This window comes from Seriola lalandi, unplaced genomic scaffold (genome assembly GCF_002814215.2).
Source record: "Seriola lalandi dorsalis isolate HSWRI2012SDOR001 ecotype SW California unplaced genomic scaffold, Sedor1 jcf7180002054927, whole genome shotgun sequence".
In the NCBI taxonomy this organism is placed as follows: Eukaryota; Metazoa; Chordata; class Actinopteri; order Carangiformes; family Carangidae; genus Seriola; species Seriola lalandi.
The window spans coordinates 95342-112894 of NW_019525479.1; the positions used below are offsets into that span (position 1 = coordinate 95342).

At 41.7% G+C, this 17553-nt stretch overlaps 1 protein-coding gene and 1 pseudogene across 2 annotated transcripts in view; both read right to left on the minus strand.

Moving 5' to 3' along the window:
- Positions 1-2083: 2083 nt before the first annotated feature.
- LOC111644191 (uncharacterized) lies at positions 2084-5532 on the minus strand (annotated as a pseudogene). The gene is made up of 6 exons (XR_015436204.1): positions 5476-5532; positions 5178-5243; positions 5020-5106; positions 4467-4675; positions 2967-4243; positions 2084-2935 (listed from the first exon to the last, which is right to left on the minus strand). The product of XR_015436204.1 is annotated as an uncharacterized LOC111644191 (transcript).
- Positions 5533-6529: 997 nt separating this feature from the next.
- LOC111644192 (uncharacterized) overlaps positions 6530-17553 on the minus strand; it is a 17341-nt gene continuing 6317 nt past the window's right edge. Inside the window, exons 11-26 of the mRNA XM_023392954.2 lie at positions 17397-17534; positions 17112-17219; positions 16511-16652; positions 15139-15630; positions 14864-14908; positions 14419-14498; positions 13647-13759; positions 13329-13512; positions 12953-13037; positions 11879-12024; positions 11672-11762; positions 11038-11186; positions 10754-10839; positions 9951-10020; positions 9695-9816; positions 6530-8405 (exon numbers count right to left, since the gene is read on the minus strand). Coding sequence (XP_023248722.1) covers positions 8177-8405; positions 9695-9816; positions 9951-10020; positions 10754-10839; positions 11038-11186; positions 11672-11762; positions 11879-12024; positions 12953-13037; positions 13329-13512; positions 13647-13759; positions 14419-14498; positions 14864-14908; positions 15139-15630; positions 16511-16652; positions 17112-17219; positions 17397-17534 — 2280 coding nt within the window. The 3' untranslated portion in view covers positions 6530-8176. The remainder of the gene's footprint in view (positions 8406-9694; positions 9817-9950; positions 10021-10753; positions 10840-11037; positions 11187-11671; positions 11763-11878; positions 12025-12952; positions 13038-13328; positions 13513-13646; positions 13760-14418; positions 14499-14863; positions 14909-15138; positions 15631-16510; positions 16653-17111; positions 17220-17396; positions 17535-17553) is intronic.

Here is a 17553-nt window from a genome sequence, read left to right on the forward strand (position 1 = left end):
GAAGGACTGATTTCATGACGTCAGGACGAGACGGGTAACGCCTAAATGTGACGACGGCGATAAAATAAAATAAAATAAAATAAAATAAAATAAAATAAAATAAAATAAAATAAAATAAAATAAAATAAAATAAAACAAAATAACGATGGCGAGATATGTGTTATTTACGGATAATCTCATCTGAATTTAACTGGAACAAAACCTGATCTGGAATTTACTGTAATGATTTTTGGTTACTAATAAGATTAGATAAGTGTCTTTTATGATCATTCATCACACCTTGACGGTCTTTTTGATAAGATTTAACAATGACATTGATGTTAGTTGTTTTTGTGAACTGTGCCCTGAAGATTTAAATAATTTATTTATGACCTATCCTCATTCTCACAAGTTCTTTCTATTGCACACCTACTGTTTGGTTTTACTAGTTATTTTTGTTGAAGTCAATGAGTTTCATATGGTCAGTTAGATTTAATTGAAAAACACACATCCATAAATGTATTTGAAATAGTTTGCAGATATGCAGTTGTGAATATCAGTGCTGACCAGTGAAGTTAGGATTGACGGCATAAATGACACAAAGATCCACTGTGATATGCAGAATTAAGTGTTGTTGGAAACCATGATCTCCCACTATTGTGAGTTTAAAAAATGCTTAAACAACAGGGATTTGAAAAAAAATGAAGTGATATGTACTTTAATGTAATTGTAACCATGGCAAACAACAGGGAAAATGCCTTGTTACCTTGTGTTAAGCCTCTTCCTGTTTAGCCCCGATCATGACATCTTTAAGTGATGAATCTTGAAGAATCATGGAAAGACTGCATGTATTTGTTAGTTACCTCATAATGTACTGACATTATACATGAAAGATATTTCACCTGACTGAGTAATTGTGTACATGTGCAATAAGTACTCCTATTCAGTGGTGATGAGTTGTATGCCCCCCTTGACACAACTATATGAGTCCATGGACCCAACCTGCCTACCTGCCTTGTGTCAACAGTCCAGGCTGGTGGTTTTGGTATAATGGTGTGGGGAATGTTTTCTTGGCAAATAATAGGTCCCCTAATACCAATCAATTGTTGTTTGAATAACACAGCCTAACTGAATATTGTTTCTGACCGTGTGCATCACTTTGGCCACAATTTACCCAACTTCTAATGGGGACTTCCAGCAGGATAATGCAGCATGTCACAAATCAAAAGCAAACTGGTTTTGATTGGATGATGGATATACTATGGGGTTTAAGTCTGGGCTTTGACCAAGGACAGTCATAGACTGTGACTTCAGCGTTGTCTTGGCTGTATGTCTCAGGTCATTGTGGTGTTGAATGGTGAATCATTGCCAGTCTCACATGTCCCCTCTGGAGCAGTTCCCCCCCCCAAAGTCTCCATGTGGTTAAATTCTTACAATTGATACAACTGGGTTTGTGGCTGAAACTCAATGCTCTTCAGGTTTAAATTAGAGCACATTTAGAAAGATTGGCATAGGGAAAAGAGTACCATTGGCAGGTACAGTATTCTGGTAGTCAACAGATTTACTGCAAATTATTTGACCAGGATAAATTACATGACTCACCACAAAGTGTCAAACACCAAAGAATTTTTAGGGTGCATCACAAAGAGTTCCAGGAGGTCAGTATAAAAACTAGAAGATCTTCCAAGCCCAGTATAAATGAGGGACTTACAGTAAAATCCTGTCATTAGACTGAGTTTGATATAGTTCAGGGAACCAGTCTAGGGTAAAAGTGATATAAGATGGGAGCTAAACAAAGGCCTTGTAGATAAATCACATCTTTCAGACAGGAGACAACCCAGCTTTCATATAATGCATTGATAAGTACTATGAACACCAGTAACAAACCTAAAGGCAGAATGCACATCCAAGACATATCTATAAATCACATTACCATAATGTTTGGGGAAAAAAAAACCCCACTCGATTTCCTGACAAGATTGTCTATTTTTGAATGAATTTGTCATCTATCCAAATACCAATATGAACCATTGTAGGTAAACACATTGTTATTTAACCTGTTAATTTCCAAAACCTATTTGCTGGAATAAAATAAGGAAACAAATAAAGTTAAGAATTTTATTCAAAGCAGAGAAAGATACAGCAGGTACATGCAGACATCTGTGATGCACAATGAACTCTTGCATGGTTCCTCAAACCTTTTCCTACTTTAAAAAGGGATTCTCAGTGTGACCGTGTCAGATCCTGATATACATGTAGTGACACTAAAGCTCCAACATCTGAAGTGTCTCCACTTGCTGCTGCTGCTGCTCCTCCGCTTCCAGCTGCCTTCACTGTGGCTTCACCAGCAGCTTCCTGACCGATTGTGAGCACCTTTGGTCTGTTCTTAGGTTGTTTTACAGGTGTCAGGTCATTGGCCGCCATGATGGCCGTCGCATTGTCGTTGGCCACCATGATGGCTGTCACATTGTCGCTTATGCTGGCTGTCACGTTGTCACTGGCTGCCATGATAACTGTTGCATTGTCATAGGCCGCCATGATGGCCGTCACGTTGTCACTCATGCTGGCCGTCGTGTTGTCGTTGGCCGCCATGATGGCTGTCGCATTGTCACTCATGCTGGCTGTCGTGTTGTCGTTGGCCGCCATGATGGCTGTCACATTGTCGCTCATGCTGGCTGTCACGTTGTCACTGGCCGCCATGATGGCCGTCGCATTGTCACTCATGCTGGCTGTCACGTTGTCACTGGCCGCCATGATGGCCGTCGCATTGTCACTCATGCTGGCTGTCACGTTGTCATTGGCAGCCATGATGGCCGTCGCGTTGTCACTGGCCGCCATGATGGCTGTCGCATTGTCACTCATGCTAGCCGTCACATTATCACTGGCTGCCATAATGTTTGTCGCATTGTCACTGGCCGCCATGATGGCCGTCGCATTGTCACTCATGCTGGCTGTCCACGTTGTCACTGGCCGCCATGATGGCCGTCGCGTTGTCACTGGCCGCCATGATGGCTGTCGCATTGTCGCTCATGCTGGCTGTCGCATTGTCATTGGCCGCCATGATGGCTGTCGCATTGTCACTCATGATGGCCGTCGCATTGTCACTCATGCTGGCTGTCACATTGTCACTGGCCGCCATGATGGCCGTCGCATTGTCGCTCATGCTGGCTGTCACATTGTCACTGGCCGCCATGATGGCTGTCGCATTGTCACTGGCCGCCATGATGGCTGTCGCATTGTCACTCATGCTGGCTGTCGCATTGTCACTGGCTGCCATGATGTTTGTCGCATTGTCACTCATGCTGGCTGTCACATTGTCACTGGCCGCCATGATGGCGGTCGCATTGTCACTCATGCTGGCTGTCGCATTGTCACTCATGCTGGCTGTCCCATTATCACTGGCTGCCATGATGTTTGTCACATTGTCACTCATGCTAGCTGTCACATTGTCACTGGCCGCCATGATGTTTGTCACATTGTCACTCATGCTAGCTGTCACATTATCACTAGCCGCCATGATGTTTGTCACATTGTCACTCATGCTAGCTGTCACATTATCACTAGCCGCCATGATGTTTGTCGCATTGTCACTCATGCTAGCTGTCACATTATCACTAGCCGCCATGATGTTTGTCGCATTGTCACTCATGCTGGCCGTCGTGTTGTCGTTGGCCGCCATGATGGCTGTCGCATTGTCACTCATGCTGGCCGTCGCATTGTAGTAGGCCACCACGATGGCCGTCGCATTGTCATAGGCCGCCACGATGGCCGTCGCATTGTCGTAGGCCGCCATGATGTTTGTCGCATTGTCACTGGCCGCCATGATGGCTGTCGCATTGTCACTGGCCGCCATGATGGCTGTCGCATTGTCACTCATGCTGGCTGTCGCATTATCACTGGCTGCCATGATGTTTGTCACATTGTCACTCATGCTAGCTGTCACATTGTCACTGGCCGCCATGATGGCTGTCACATTATCACTGGCTGCCATGATGTTTGTCGCATTGTCACTCATGCTAGCTGTCACATTATCACTAGCCGCCATGATGTTTGTCGCATTGTCACTCATGCTAGCTGTCACATTATCACTAGCCGCCATGATGGCTGTCGCATTGTCACTCATGCTGGCCGTCGTGTTGTCGTAGGCCACCACGATGGCCGTCGCATTGTCGTTGGCCGCCATGATGGCTGTCGCATTGTCACTCATGCTGGCCGTCGTGTTGTCGTAGGCCACCACGATGGCCGTCGCATTGTCTCATGCTAGCTGTCACATTATCACTAGCCGCCATGATGTTTGTCGCATTGTCACTCATGCTGGCCGTCGTGTTGTCGTAGGCCACCACGATGGCCGTCGCATTGTCGTAGGCCGCCACGATGGCCGTCGCATTGTCGTAGGCCACCATGATGGCCGTCGCATTGTCGTAGGCCACCACGATGGCCGTCGCATTGTCGTAGGCCGCCATGATGTTTGTCGCATTGTCGTAGGCCGCCATGATGTTTGTCGCATTGTCACTGGCTGCCATGATGGCTGTCACGTTGTCACTGGCCGCTACGATAGCCGTCGCATTGCCGTTGGCCACCATGATGGCTGTCACGTTGTTGCTTTTGCCCTCTCTTGCTCCGTTCATGGGTTGTTGGACAGATGTCAGGTGGCCAACCAATACCTCAGCTTCCACTTCGTTAGCTTCCAGTTGTACTGAAAGAGAAAGACATTTGATAAACGATTTATGACTAAAGCAAGAAATTAGATGTTTGACTCATCTAAACTTTAACACTCCTGAAGTAACTCACTAACTAAAGACTTACAGCAAACACTTTACTTGGTTTTGACCTACAAGACAAAATAACTGGTCTTCAGTCCAGTGAAGATTTGTGTAACAAAGGCAGCTGTAAACTTGACATTGTAGAGTCAATATGGTTTAAGTAGCACTCTGTTGGAATCACAGTATGGGGCAATTACAAGCCTGGCAAAGCATTAAACTGAAATCTACTTTACCACATTGTGAGGCTAAGAACTGAGGTTTCAGAGAACCTGCTCACCTTCTTTAGCATGTTGCTCCAACATGGACTCCAATGACTGATAAAGTCCAAGGGCCTTCTTAATGGAAAGATCATTGGGAAACAGATCTGGGACCCAAAAGAATTTAAGTTAGTGTCAGAAAATTGCTTAGAAAAGATTATGTCCATAATGTTCTTACCGTTCATGCTCCTGCGCAGTCCATCATCATATTTTTCATTTGTGCCACCAACTGGCAAACAAGAGCCTGTGAAAAGTACACTTGCTGTTAATTCAATGTTTGAGATATTTTATGGCACAACAGAACGTACCTGTTACAGCTCAGAGACAAGTCAGGAATTGAATGTTCAAGAGGTTGTGCTAAAACATACTCCACTCACCAAAAGTTTGACTACAATCATTTAACCTTACTTTTACATTAGATACACTCCACTGACAATTTGTTAAACACAAGCTTCAAACAGAAAGACTCTAAAAACCTTTGGCAAGCCAGGCAGTCAGCACACAAACAACCAGGGCCCAAACTTCTCCCATGGCTCCAGTCACGAAGGAAAAAAAAAAGTAACTTCACCTCGAGGTTTTAAGAGTTCCTCCATGCAGGTGGCACAGGTGTTGCCACTCAGCTCTGATTGGGTCTCTCTCCAGTCACTGCTCGTTGAGATTCAGCCTGTGACAAGCATGTGACACAAACAAATGTTTACTTATTTCATAGTACTTGTTTTGGATGTATATTAAGCAGCAATTCTAATATTAAATACAATCTTTCTTTATGCCCAAATACTGAGAAAGAACCTTAGCAACGGTGGAAAAAAAGGAAGAAAACATAGACATTTAAAACATATCCTCTTCAGACGGCCACGGAAACATAAAAATGCTTAAACTACAAAAAATGAACCCTCCCACACCGTCACTGTGCTTGCAACATGGTCCTTATTTTCTCTTATGGTGGAGTGAGTTATGCTGGAGAAATAAAGACTGATAGCAAAACAAATACACCCCTCCCTTCAGTGCTCCTTCAAACTCAATTCCCCCCAAATTCATGTGGATGCAGCCTTTTAAGACTGAGGCCAAATCACCACAATAGTGTTTCAGTTGCGTATGTGTGCAATAGTCCAAAAAGACTACATTGAACCCTTATTATTTTGGTTTTCATTATTAGAGGTCCAAGCAGGTCCATATGCTACCATAGTTGTATTTTAAACCTGACCAATGGGGGGTGCCACAAATGCCACTAGAATAGTATAGAAAATATTTGAAAACCTGGTGGACAGTTTCACCAAAATTGGTGTGTAGCTGAAATCAGTTCTGCCAACATTAGTGTGAACATGAGGGATATCGGGGGTTAAGTCGTTATTGGATCATGTTCTGTGGATACTAGATTTAAATGAGAGAAGAGATGTAAGATAGTTTGGAAGATTTAACAGTTGAGCTGGTTATTTCTTCTTGACTGTAAGGAGGTCCAGCAAGTTTGGCTGATTCAGCTGCTTCTTACTGATAAGTGCAAAAGTTATAACTCATGAATTACATACAAAGGAGTGTTTATATCTTTAATTCATTTTCTATTTTTGTTGCAGGATTTTACAGAAATACAGGTCTTGAGTCCACCACCACCAAAACAACAGTCCTCAAAACACATGTTCACGTTACAATCATCAGTCAGGATATCATGCATTAGTATTCTATACAAGAATCAGTCATTTAGGACATGAGGATTATTCATCATAAAGTATAAAACATTTGATATTGTGGTCACTTCCTACAAACATCTGAGGTATCAGGTTCAATAACTTGTCAGTATTGGACAACAGGTGATTAATGTGTTGTGTGTGTTGTTTGCTATAGTAAGGAAAGCACCAGTGTTACTATTAACATTACTGATGGTTCATCAAAACGTGGTACAGATGATTGTTATTCATCACTATGGCTTTGTTATCATTTTGCACCAAAACAACATAAAGGCTCTTGAGGGTCTTTGTGTCCATCACAGTTTTGTTGGTGTAAAAGTGGCAGAGCACACACACCTGCCAAAAGGCAACAATGCAGCAAAAAACAATCAATACAAATGCAACACGTCCTCCTAAACACACACAATCAAGGTTACACTCAGTTACTTTCCATTTCCCTGTAGGGCTGCAATGATTAGTTGATTAACAACAGGTAATTCATTAATTCACACCTTTTTGGTCATTTTTTTTTTTTTAAACAAAAATGCCCAAACGGTCACCTAATGGTGCAGTGGCATCTCTTTATCTTTTTGGCAGAAAAACAAGTATCAGTTGCAGCCCTACTTTCCTGATTAAAAAAAAAAAAAAGAACAATACAAACATATACAAAACGTTGGAAAAAAGAGTTGAAAATAGATGATAAAAGGTCTTAGGGTTGGTGTTTGAACAAAAGTCTTTTTTTTGTTTTAACCTTTTATCAACTATGATGGTTCGATTAGTTTTGGCACAGGAAATAGGAGAAAGGCAATGTCTTTTAAAAACGTTTAAAACTGCAGTAGACGCACGTTTTGTTTTTGTCCTGGAAACATGATTCAAATATGACAATAAAGCAGCGAGGCAGCTCCCAGGTCTGCTCTGTTTGAAATGATCCACACATTAACATCTTTAAAAAAATAACTCAAATGTAGCAGTGGTAAAAATGTCTTTTTAACATGCACCATAGAACAATGATTTTTTTGTGTTCATTTAAAAATGGTTAAAAACTTCAAATACCTGATGTAGGCACGATCTCATAATTTCCATGTTAAATACAAACGACACAAATAGTTTAGACGGTTACTGGCCACAAAGGAAGGAAATCATCTGAATTTGATCAGTATGCAGCACCATTCATTTTGACACTGGTAGACCTCTCATCCTGCAAAGTTTTCTGGAGGGAGCATAATCTGCCATTTTCTACCCAAGACAAAGAGCGGCTTTGGGGCCAGCGTGACTGTTACACACAGGAACTACATGTGTGACATGATGCAAGAGACTCGGGGGCACATCAGAGACAAAATGGCCCCGAGGCAGCAATCCACAAAAGCCTGTCTGTGAGCTGGCCTTTTAAAAATAGGAGACTGAATACAGAGACCATTTATGCTCCATCTACTTCTTATAAGACATATGGAGGGAAAACCCTCCGTGCACGCACATCTATGCATACTACACTACATATAACATAACCAACTTCCCCCTATCTCAATTGCTGCAGGTCTGGAGAGGGAGGGGAGGATATGGAGGTGGAGGTAGCGTTGGTGATGGTAGTGGATGTGGTCAATAGCTCTTCACAGGCAAAATAGTCCTTCAGGGGAGCGAAGAGGTGACGGATGACTGGCACACTCCACGCCTTCCCCAGCACCTTCTGCCTCTGCTGCCGGTTCATGTTCCTCACGTCGGTGTAATGTTTGGGGAAACCAAAGATTCTGGTGAGGAATGAAGGAGAAGGAAGTGTTAGCTAAAATCCAGATGTTTTCATTTTGTAAAGTGCGTGAAAAAAGAAAAACGATGACACATGCCCGTCAACATGTAGATGTTCCGACCCAGCACTCATGGGTCAGACCATACAAAGTGTATAATGATTAATAATAATAATTATTGCTGTTATTATCTTTCTGTTACTGCCGCTGTCATTATTATTATTACTACCATTATTGCATGGTCCCTCTCTCTCTCTCCCTGCTCTATTTGAAAAGTGCCTTGAGATACTTCAAACTCGTCTTTTGTTTGGATCTCGCCTACACACCTGTAACGTTTAGTGACTGCAACTTGTGTGTTGGTTATGTTTGTGTTGCTATCCAGCAGCTTCACCATAGTGGGAACACAGCAAGTTGAAAGCGAGGGGTATCCGTCAATAAAGAACTTCATTAACAAGTTTCTAGATGGAGACGAGGGCTATTTTCAAAAAGATGAAAAACCGCAGCCCTCTCATTTATTTGAATGAGGCCTCTCCATCAACGCAGCGTGGTTGTCTGTGCAGAGCGCTTCAGAACAAGAACTGCAGCAAATACAAAGAGAGCCAACTGACTGAAAACCGACGTCATCCATGAAGACACTGTGTGTGGTGCCAAATGAAATATGTCAACTGCAGATTCCTGGCATTTTGTAATGTGAACGCTTTATTTCTAGTGTTTGACAAGTGATCACCGAAATAAAAGTTGAAATTATTTGACGCTTTCCAGAACTCCTGCCTCAGACTAAATTTAACTTGCTGTGCATTGTTTTTGTGTCTGATCATCCTTCACACTCGTGGGTCTGCTGCAAACTGGGAGCAGAGGAGTTGGCTGATACTTATCCAGCTTTGGCATTAGACTGCTGTGTTTGGTTTTATGTAAATAATACAATCTCTGCTCAGATCGAGTACAGCATATATCTGATGCTGTGAGAGGAACATTCAGCACATTAACAAAGATCCTAAAGTTTTCAGCCCAGAAACACCTGACTGCAGTTACACAAAGTTCAGGACACAGCAGTCACAGGCTGCAATGAGGAAAAAACACACACACACACACACACACAAACACACACACACAAATGTATTAAATGAACCTGTGAGCAGACGAACATACATTTAGTGGATAAGAATGAAACCAGTAGACATGCATTATTGTTTAGTATGCTGGCATTTAACACACACACACACACACTCACACACACACACACACACACACACACACACACACACACACACACACACACACACACTGATGCCTACTTTTCTAGTTCAGTGATCCAGAGGTTGTCCTCTTTGCCGTTCTGGACGACAGGCAGCAGAGACACACCTTTTCCCTGCTTCAGAGAGTTTGGATTGGTGGTGATCGTCCTCACCTTTGCGACCTGGAACAAAAACAACATGTAGTAGTAGTTAACATCGTAATCAATATTGTTAAAATTACACAAAATGGAAGGAATGAGATGGTAGATGACAAAAAGAACTAAACAAAACTGAACCCGCAGGTCCGGTCACTGACCCTGGCTTCTCTACCAATCTCTAAACAGTCCTGAAGATTCAGCTTGTCACTCTGGGAGGCTATGATGGGTCTGATGGGAGATAAGCAGCAAACAGGCAAACTTTATTCATGCAGCATTTATAAAAAAGATAAGTTCCAAAGTGATTTACAAAATGGACAAACAAGAAAGAATGAAATAAAAGACAGACAAGATAATATATACAATCATGGATTACTGAACAGGTTTATCGGGCACAGAGCCACGTATCAGAAGACTCAGGGGCCCGTGGAACAGAGCCTCTGTTTGAAATCTACCTGTTTACTGTGAAAATAAGTCAAACAACCACAAGTAAACAAAATGAATAAAAATAGACACAAAAATAGACACAAAACAAAAAGACACAATCAAGAAGCAAAGAGACACAAAACGAAAACAAAGTCACAAAATTAGTAACAAAATAGATGCAAAAAAATCACAGAGTCACAAAACCACTTGTGTCTATTTTGGTCTGGGCATCTTGTTCTTATGCAAATGGGATGGGGAGATTTTTACAGGTCTGTGCACAGGTGTCCACTGTGTCATTAATTCATCTTTGTGTAAAATGGAAGAGCAGGAAGTGTACAAACCAAAAAATACAGATGTAAAATTCAAGAAAAAGCCTCACACACACAATTGATTTGTTACATATGAAGGATGTGACATAAAAACATTTCATGTTTTAAAACAAATGCTTTTTGCTTTCACTGACACCACTACTACATCTGGAAACTATTAGTTGTGAGTAATTTAACTCTTATAATTCACGATTAATTAAATGTCTTACCTCGTCATCCCGGGGATGTTTCCCCAGAAGTAACGAGCTCTGTGTGCTGGGCTCACTTTGACTGCATCCACCAGCACCGGGTTACACTGTCGAAGAACCAGAGAGAAGCAACAGTCAGCTCAGTCTTTCTGAGTTTAGCACCTTAGTTAAAAATAAACAGCAGAGCAACAAGGAAGGAAGAAAAACAGGGTGGAAAGAGAGGAAAGAAACAAATAAATGGATAGAGTAGAGGAAAGGAGATCGAACGGAGGAAAAGAAACCAAACAGGACTGAACTGGACAAACCTCAAGGAAGCGGCAGATGTTGACTTTGTCATGTGTGTTCATGAAGACCACGTTCTCGAACAGCCAGAAGAACGGCCGAGGGTCTCCCTCTTTGGGCTTCAGCAGCTGAAGGATGCGGTAGTACTCAAAGAAGAGCCTGCCGGTGCCCTCTGCCAGAGAGAGGAGAGAATTACAGCAAAGAGCAGAGGCCTCTGCACTGACACTTTTATACTGGTTTCAAACACTAATATCCAGCATCTGCATAACAACAGGATCAAAGCATTGCAGAGGCCAGTTTAGGGCGGGAAAAGTATTTACTCATCAGGTCTGAAAATAATGATTATTTCATCAACGCAGTCTGGGTATCATCGGATCGTTTGTAATTCATTTGTAATTTAAAAACGAAAAGAAATGTAAGTCTGTTGTTGTTTGGGTTTTTGCAAATTCATTTTTAATTTCTCATTTAGCAGAGACAGTAGATCGGTGGACAGACAGGAAGACTATTCAAAGTATTTGAACAGTATTCTAATATAAGAAAGCACCTTTCCAGATGGAATCAGCGACTATTTGGCATTTCAATTTGGTCGTTATTAACACAATGAATCAATTTTTAATTGTTGACAATCAATTTATTTAAAGCTGACATGCTACTTACCATAGAGGCCTTTTCTGAGGGGGTTGACGATGGAGAGGTCGTTACAGGGGCTGCCACCGATCAGCAAATCAATCGGACCCCACTGCTCGATCTGGATCGTCAGAGAAGAGCAAAGAGCTGGTTTAACTCACTATTCAACCAAACGCCGTTTCAGTTACATGTTGCAGATCAACACTCAGCTGTCAGTTTGTGTGTGTGTGTACGTACGTCATTCTCTGTGATGAACCGGACATCACCAACATGGAGGATCTTCCCGTCGTGGTTGACGGTCCCCACGGCAACTGAATCCTCACAAACTTCTGAGGCAACGTATGTCTGGACTTTAAAGCCAAGCTCCTTCAGAACCAGGTAGCCTGAGAAAACACAGACACACACACATTCATACTGTAAGCTTCTAACAGACAACAAGTGTCAGAAAGTAAACACAAACATACTGGATGATCATAATTAAAAATGTTTAGGTCACAACAGACAAGAGCAGGAATGTATCTGAGAATAGTGAGGTTAGAACAGAGGAGTGAGACCACTGGTCTTGTTTTCCAAAACCATCTTCAGCCTAAGATGATGGTGAAATCCATCATCAAGGGGTGTTTCCCAAAAACATGGTAACTGAGCACACTCAGAAACAATCATAGATTATTAGTCATTCATGTCCAAACATAGAGGGGTAAAAGCAACTTGAGAACCTGCAGGAGGAACCAAAAACTATAGGTTTGATTTCAGGTTTTATTGCTTTTGTTCATTTTCAGTTTATACTTGATTATTATTTGATTATTAATTATTTGATTTGCAATTGATCTGCCCGTTTCTGATGTCATTGTCCTCTCCCTCCTCTTCATCTTCAGCTTCTCTGGCTAAAATCCACTTTCCTTCCCTCATTCTTCATGGTGTCTTATATTGCTTCACAGACACTTTGAAAATATGACAGACTGACATTCACAGCAGATTGTGTACATGAAACTCCAGGGGATCATCACTGCTTCACTTTAGGTTTCATGAGAGTTTAATGTCTGCCTCGAGCAGCAACGAACTTAAAGTTTATTTTCTTAAGTTTCCACCCAGTAACATGAATTATAAAGCTGAAAACTGCTTAAGCTACAAAACATGTCTGTGTGTCATTTACAATTGTTAAGCATCACCTTCATCTACAGTGTGTGTGTGTGCATGCACTTGCCCATAAGTACAGCTTTGGGAAACGTGGAGAAATTAAAAAAGCATTCGTAGAAACGCTCTTAGAAAATGCTCTGAACTCCGAGCCTCGATCTTGGTCTGTGTACTCACCTGTTGCTATGCCATCAAACAGTGAGAGAACTCGAATTGGTCTGCGCTGGTTGGCGGGGATGGATGGGTAAACACGGTGCGGCTCCTACAAAGAAAAAACTAAGTAGTAACTGAGCCAGTGTGATTCCTTGTTAATAAATTTAGTTTCTTGGAAAAAAGGGAAATTTCATATGACACAAGTTTGTGAATAAGATCCTTTTGAGTACAGTGCATTATATGAACATGTGCAACTTGTGTATTTAATTGTTGCAACATCCTCAGTTTGTCTGCATGTTACCATCAAGTTGTTTAGTGAAGAATTAATATTTACACAGACGTTTACGGTGTGTAATACTTGCAATACATTTTAATATAAAATATAAAAAGGTTTACTTACAAACGCCATGGCGCTGTTGTTGGCAAATAACTCCTGAACACGGACGCTCCAGTCCTCCCTGGGAATCAGAGCTCCATGGGGCCGGTGAGGCTGACACAGGTAGCAGATCCACGGGTCCACCAGCGTCAGCGATTCAAACGTCCCTGGACCGACGAGGATGTTCAGACAGTCCTCACAGTAAGATCTGCAGAAAGAGAGGAAGAGAAGAGGAGAAAAGAAGGTGGGCAGAAGATTGAATAAAAGAACATCTGGGCTTTACTTGTCAGCTTTCTTTAGATAGCTAGATTTAAATGTATAGAACGAGAAGAACAGACCAACCTGCAGCAGCTGTCATTGCCACAAAGTATGACCTCCAGTCCATAGCAGCAGATGGTGCAGTAGGACTGATACCCGTCTTCATCGTAACGAAACAGAGTTTCTGTGAAGTTATCCTGCAGGACACAGACAACGTCACAGCCACTGGTTAGGGACGTTTTAAAAGTTTAAGGAAACTTACTGACTTTATGTGTTTCAGCAACACATTTGTGCTCTGACTCTGTTATTTTGTCTGTTCACCAGAAGTGGGATTCCACCTACCACCTACATTTTAACAAATATCCGATCTGTTCTATAATAGAACCAGTCTGACAGTGATTTCTATTTACACAGCGACACCAATTAGATTAGTTCTCCTGCACAGCTCTGGAATCGGTTGATCATGTGTTTTAATAGTCATGGTGACTGGTATTTGTGTTTTATTATGTATCTATGACAACATCATATAAGACAAGGATGTCTGAGTGGCCACTCAAAACACGTGTTAATACAATACTTCACAGTGGAGACTCATTTGGTTTGTTAAACAATGTCACACAGTCCAAGTCTATGACCTGGGCCTATTACTGTGGAACAAGCTCATCTTTACAATTTACATTATTAATAAAATACATATCAAATCTTTCACAGTTGGGTGAAAAGATGCATTTTAATTATAGAGCAACGAAGTAAAAGGACTCTAATTATTATTGTTACTTGTGTTTACTGGAGGAAAAGAGAAAAGGGATGGTCTAAATGCTTCAGGAAACAGAAAGAGAAGTTGATGGTTCCTTACTTTACACTTTAAGCAGAGGCTGCCTTTAAACAGAGGGTGGAATATTTCAACCTTTTCAGTTCCACAACACAAGCAGAAGCCTGCAAACACAACAAAGACAAAAAACAAAGGGGATGTCTCAATGTAGAGGAAGCAAGTGAGGAACAAATAAGTGACTGGGTGAAATTATCTTTATGGATACAACAAATGCAACTATATACACATAAGTACGCTCATTATGTTTAAATCATATAAAAGTTTAAGAGAGATTCACTGGAGGTTTTCTTACAATACTGTGCACAATGTAAACACAGCCATTAATCGACTGATTGAGGATATAACGTGAGCAACTGCTGAATAATGAAAATAATTCATCATGTAACATTACAAAATGAATTTTTATGCATAAACATGGAAAAAAATGTAGAATACAAAAAAAAAAAACACACACACAACAAGCACTCACCTTCGATGTCCTGTTTCATGTCTGTGATCTTACGAATGGTCTCCTCTGCAAGAAAACATCAGGACTTCACACACAAACTTAGAAAATGGATCTACAAATGTTGCAACACAATCCAGAGCAATACACCAGTCCACCCACATAATCACATAATTGTACATTTGATTCTCATTTGAAAATGTTCAATTACTCAGTTTGAAATGAAACTCATCAATTGTGTTTCTTAGCATGTAATACACATTCACGATTTAATGATAGAATTAAATTCTGTTGTGTACCTCTAAGCTTCTGGTTCGGCTGGGTGTAGACGGTGGTCTCCTGGTTGACCTTGTTGTAGATTTTGGTGTAGGCCCTCTTCTTGTACGGCGTAAAATCTGGTGACATGTCAGCATCAACCCCATCTAATAGACTGCCTTTCTTCTTCTGTCCCTTCCCTCCTTTCTCTCCTCCCGATCCTCCCTCACCCTTCCCTCTTCCCAATCCTCCCCCTGAGTCGTCTCTCTCTCCTCCCTTCCTGTGTTTCTCTGCTGCCCATCCTCCTCTGGATCCCTTTTCCTTCACCCCTCCTTTGGTGCCAAATCTCTCTCCCCTTGCAGTCTCTCCACCTTTGTGGGAGGACTTCTCTTTGGAGTTGCACGACAGTTTGTTCATGGAGACGGCCACTTCTTTCACCTCAGAGCCGATGTTCCTCTTGCTGCTCGGGGGAGAAGAGGTGGGTTTCAGGAGGAGTGTCATGTTCACCTTCTGCCTGTGGCATGATTTAGAAGCACCTGGAAAAAGGACAGTCATTCAGGTGACCATCACATACAAAACTATATAGAACTGTTATGACTGATATGTGCAATCCATGGAATTCACTTACATGCCTATGGCAAATCATCTCCTCAAATCAATGTTAATCTGTGTGGCTGCTGATTAATTTCTGGCTTGTTTTACCTTTTGATTTATCTGTGAACGACTGACTGTGCACGCATGTTCAGTTCCTGGGTTTCTCAGTTTTGCTTTTTCGTGCACAAACTAACTGTGAGCTTGAGCTGAAAATTGGGACTTTGGGAACATGACGAGGAAACTGGAACTTCTTCAAGAAAACCTCATTCAAAATCTCAATGACATTTGTAATAAAACAAATGACTAAATAACCGTCCTTGAAACCTTAACCTTAATCAATACTTCTGTTTATTTTATGTTTCTCACAGCCTCTAACAAACTCCATTCCCCATAAACCACAGACAACTGCAGAGATTAAACCTAAAGGCTGGAAAATAATATTACCAGGGAGCACTAGAGGATGTCTTGGCTATTTCTTCTAATAGCAAGTGCTGTAATACATCCTCAAGAAACCCAAAATGAGACATTTCACTGAGTTATTAGAGTAAACAAAACAGAATTAAACTCTCTATAATGCAATTGAGGAATACATATCTTATATATAATTAATTTGGTAGTAACAAACCTTGTTCACAGTGCAGCAACGTTCTTCTGCTTTTACTGTGAAGCTCCAGAAGAAATATTTGGACCACAGTGCTGTCATTTTCATTTAGAAAAGCAGCTTCATTTGTCATGGTTTATCAGTGAGTTCCCTCTAGTCTGTGATCTGTTTATTGATAATGATCTTTTATCTATTCAGGGTTCTTAAACAGATGTTTGTACCGTGTACGGAAGCCAGTGGTTTGAATCCGTCTGGCCCTGTGGGTCGAAAACCTCTGAGGGCCCAGTCCAACATCTTCTTCAACAGCTCATCACCGTCATCAGGACGCGCAGAAAACCGCTTCTTACAACGAAGTGCTGCCTCCTGATGGACGAGAACACAAATATGTAATGCAGGTCGACAAACATGCAAACACATCTGAACACCTCAGGATTGTTAACTTAAGTTCCACACGGCCAATGACTAAAATCCTTCATCTGGTTAAAATACATAGTTGAAAATGACCAAGATCTAAAAAGTGTATCTCAAATAAGTGGCTTAAAACTGGATAAAAGTACATTTTGAGCCTCTGGCAGGCAACCACAACACCACACATGCACATAGAGGATAGTCCGTCATTGACAGGCAACCAAATGAAACAGAGCTTTATCATGATTAAAATCACAGCTTTCTCTTGTTTGAGAATTGATGGAGACATGTGGGATAATCTAAGAACACAACTCAAAAAGATAGATAACATAGGTCTAGTTGTTTTTAGACATGTTAATGTGGAAAGGTTACATATCATAACTTAGATTCCTGTTTATTTCAAAACACACTGACCTCCAGTGACAAGGAAATGGCTTCTTTGTACGTGGCAAGGGTGGCGAAGGAGTTGGCACAGAAGTGCTGGCCAAAGGCAGCAAATGGTTTCAGATCCTGCAAATTGGTCTGGAATCAGAGGCAAGACATCAGTGCAGAGAATTTTTAGAATATCAGTAACTAAGCAGGTGAAAAACATACTGTCTCAATGTAGAGGAAGCATTTATGTACATGATTACATGCTGTATAAACTCAGATTCCCTGAATTTCTGCATCCATCATCTGTCCATTGCACGTGTGACTCACCTGAGAGCACACCTTCTGTCCGTACCACTCCACCAGCCTCCTCCCTTGAACCAGCTTCTGTTCCTTACAGGGGAGGATGATGGCTGGCCAAGGAGAGAAACTCTCCACATCGCCCCAGACCAGCTCCCCATTCACACCCTGTATGACACACACACAC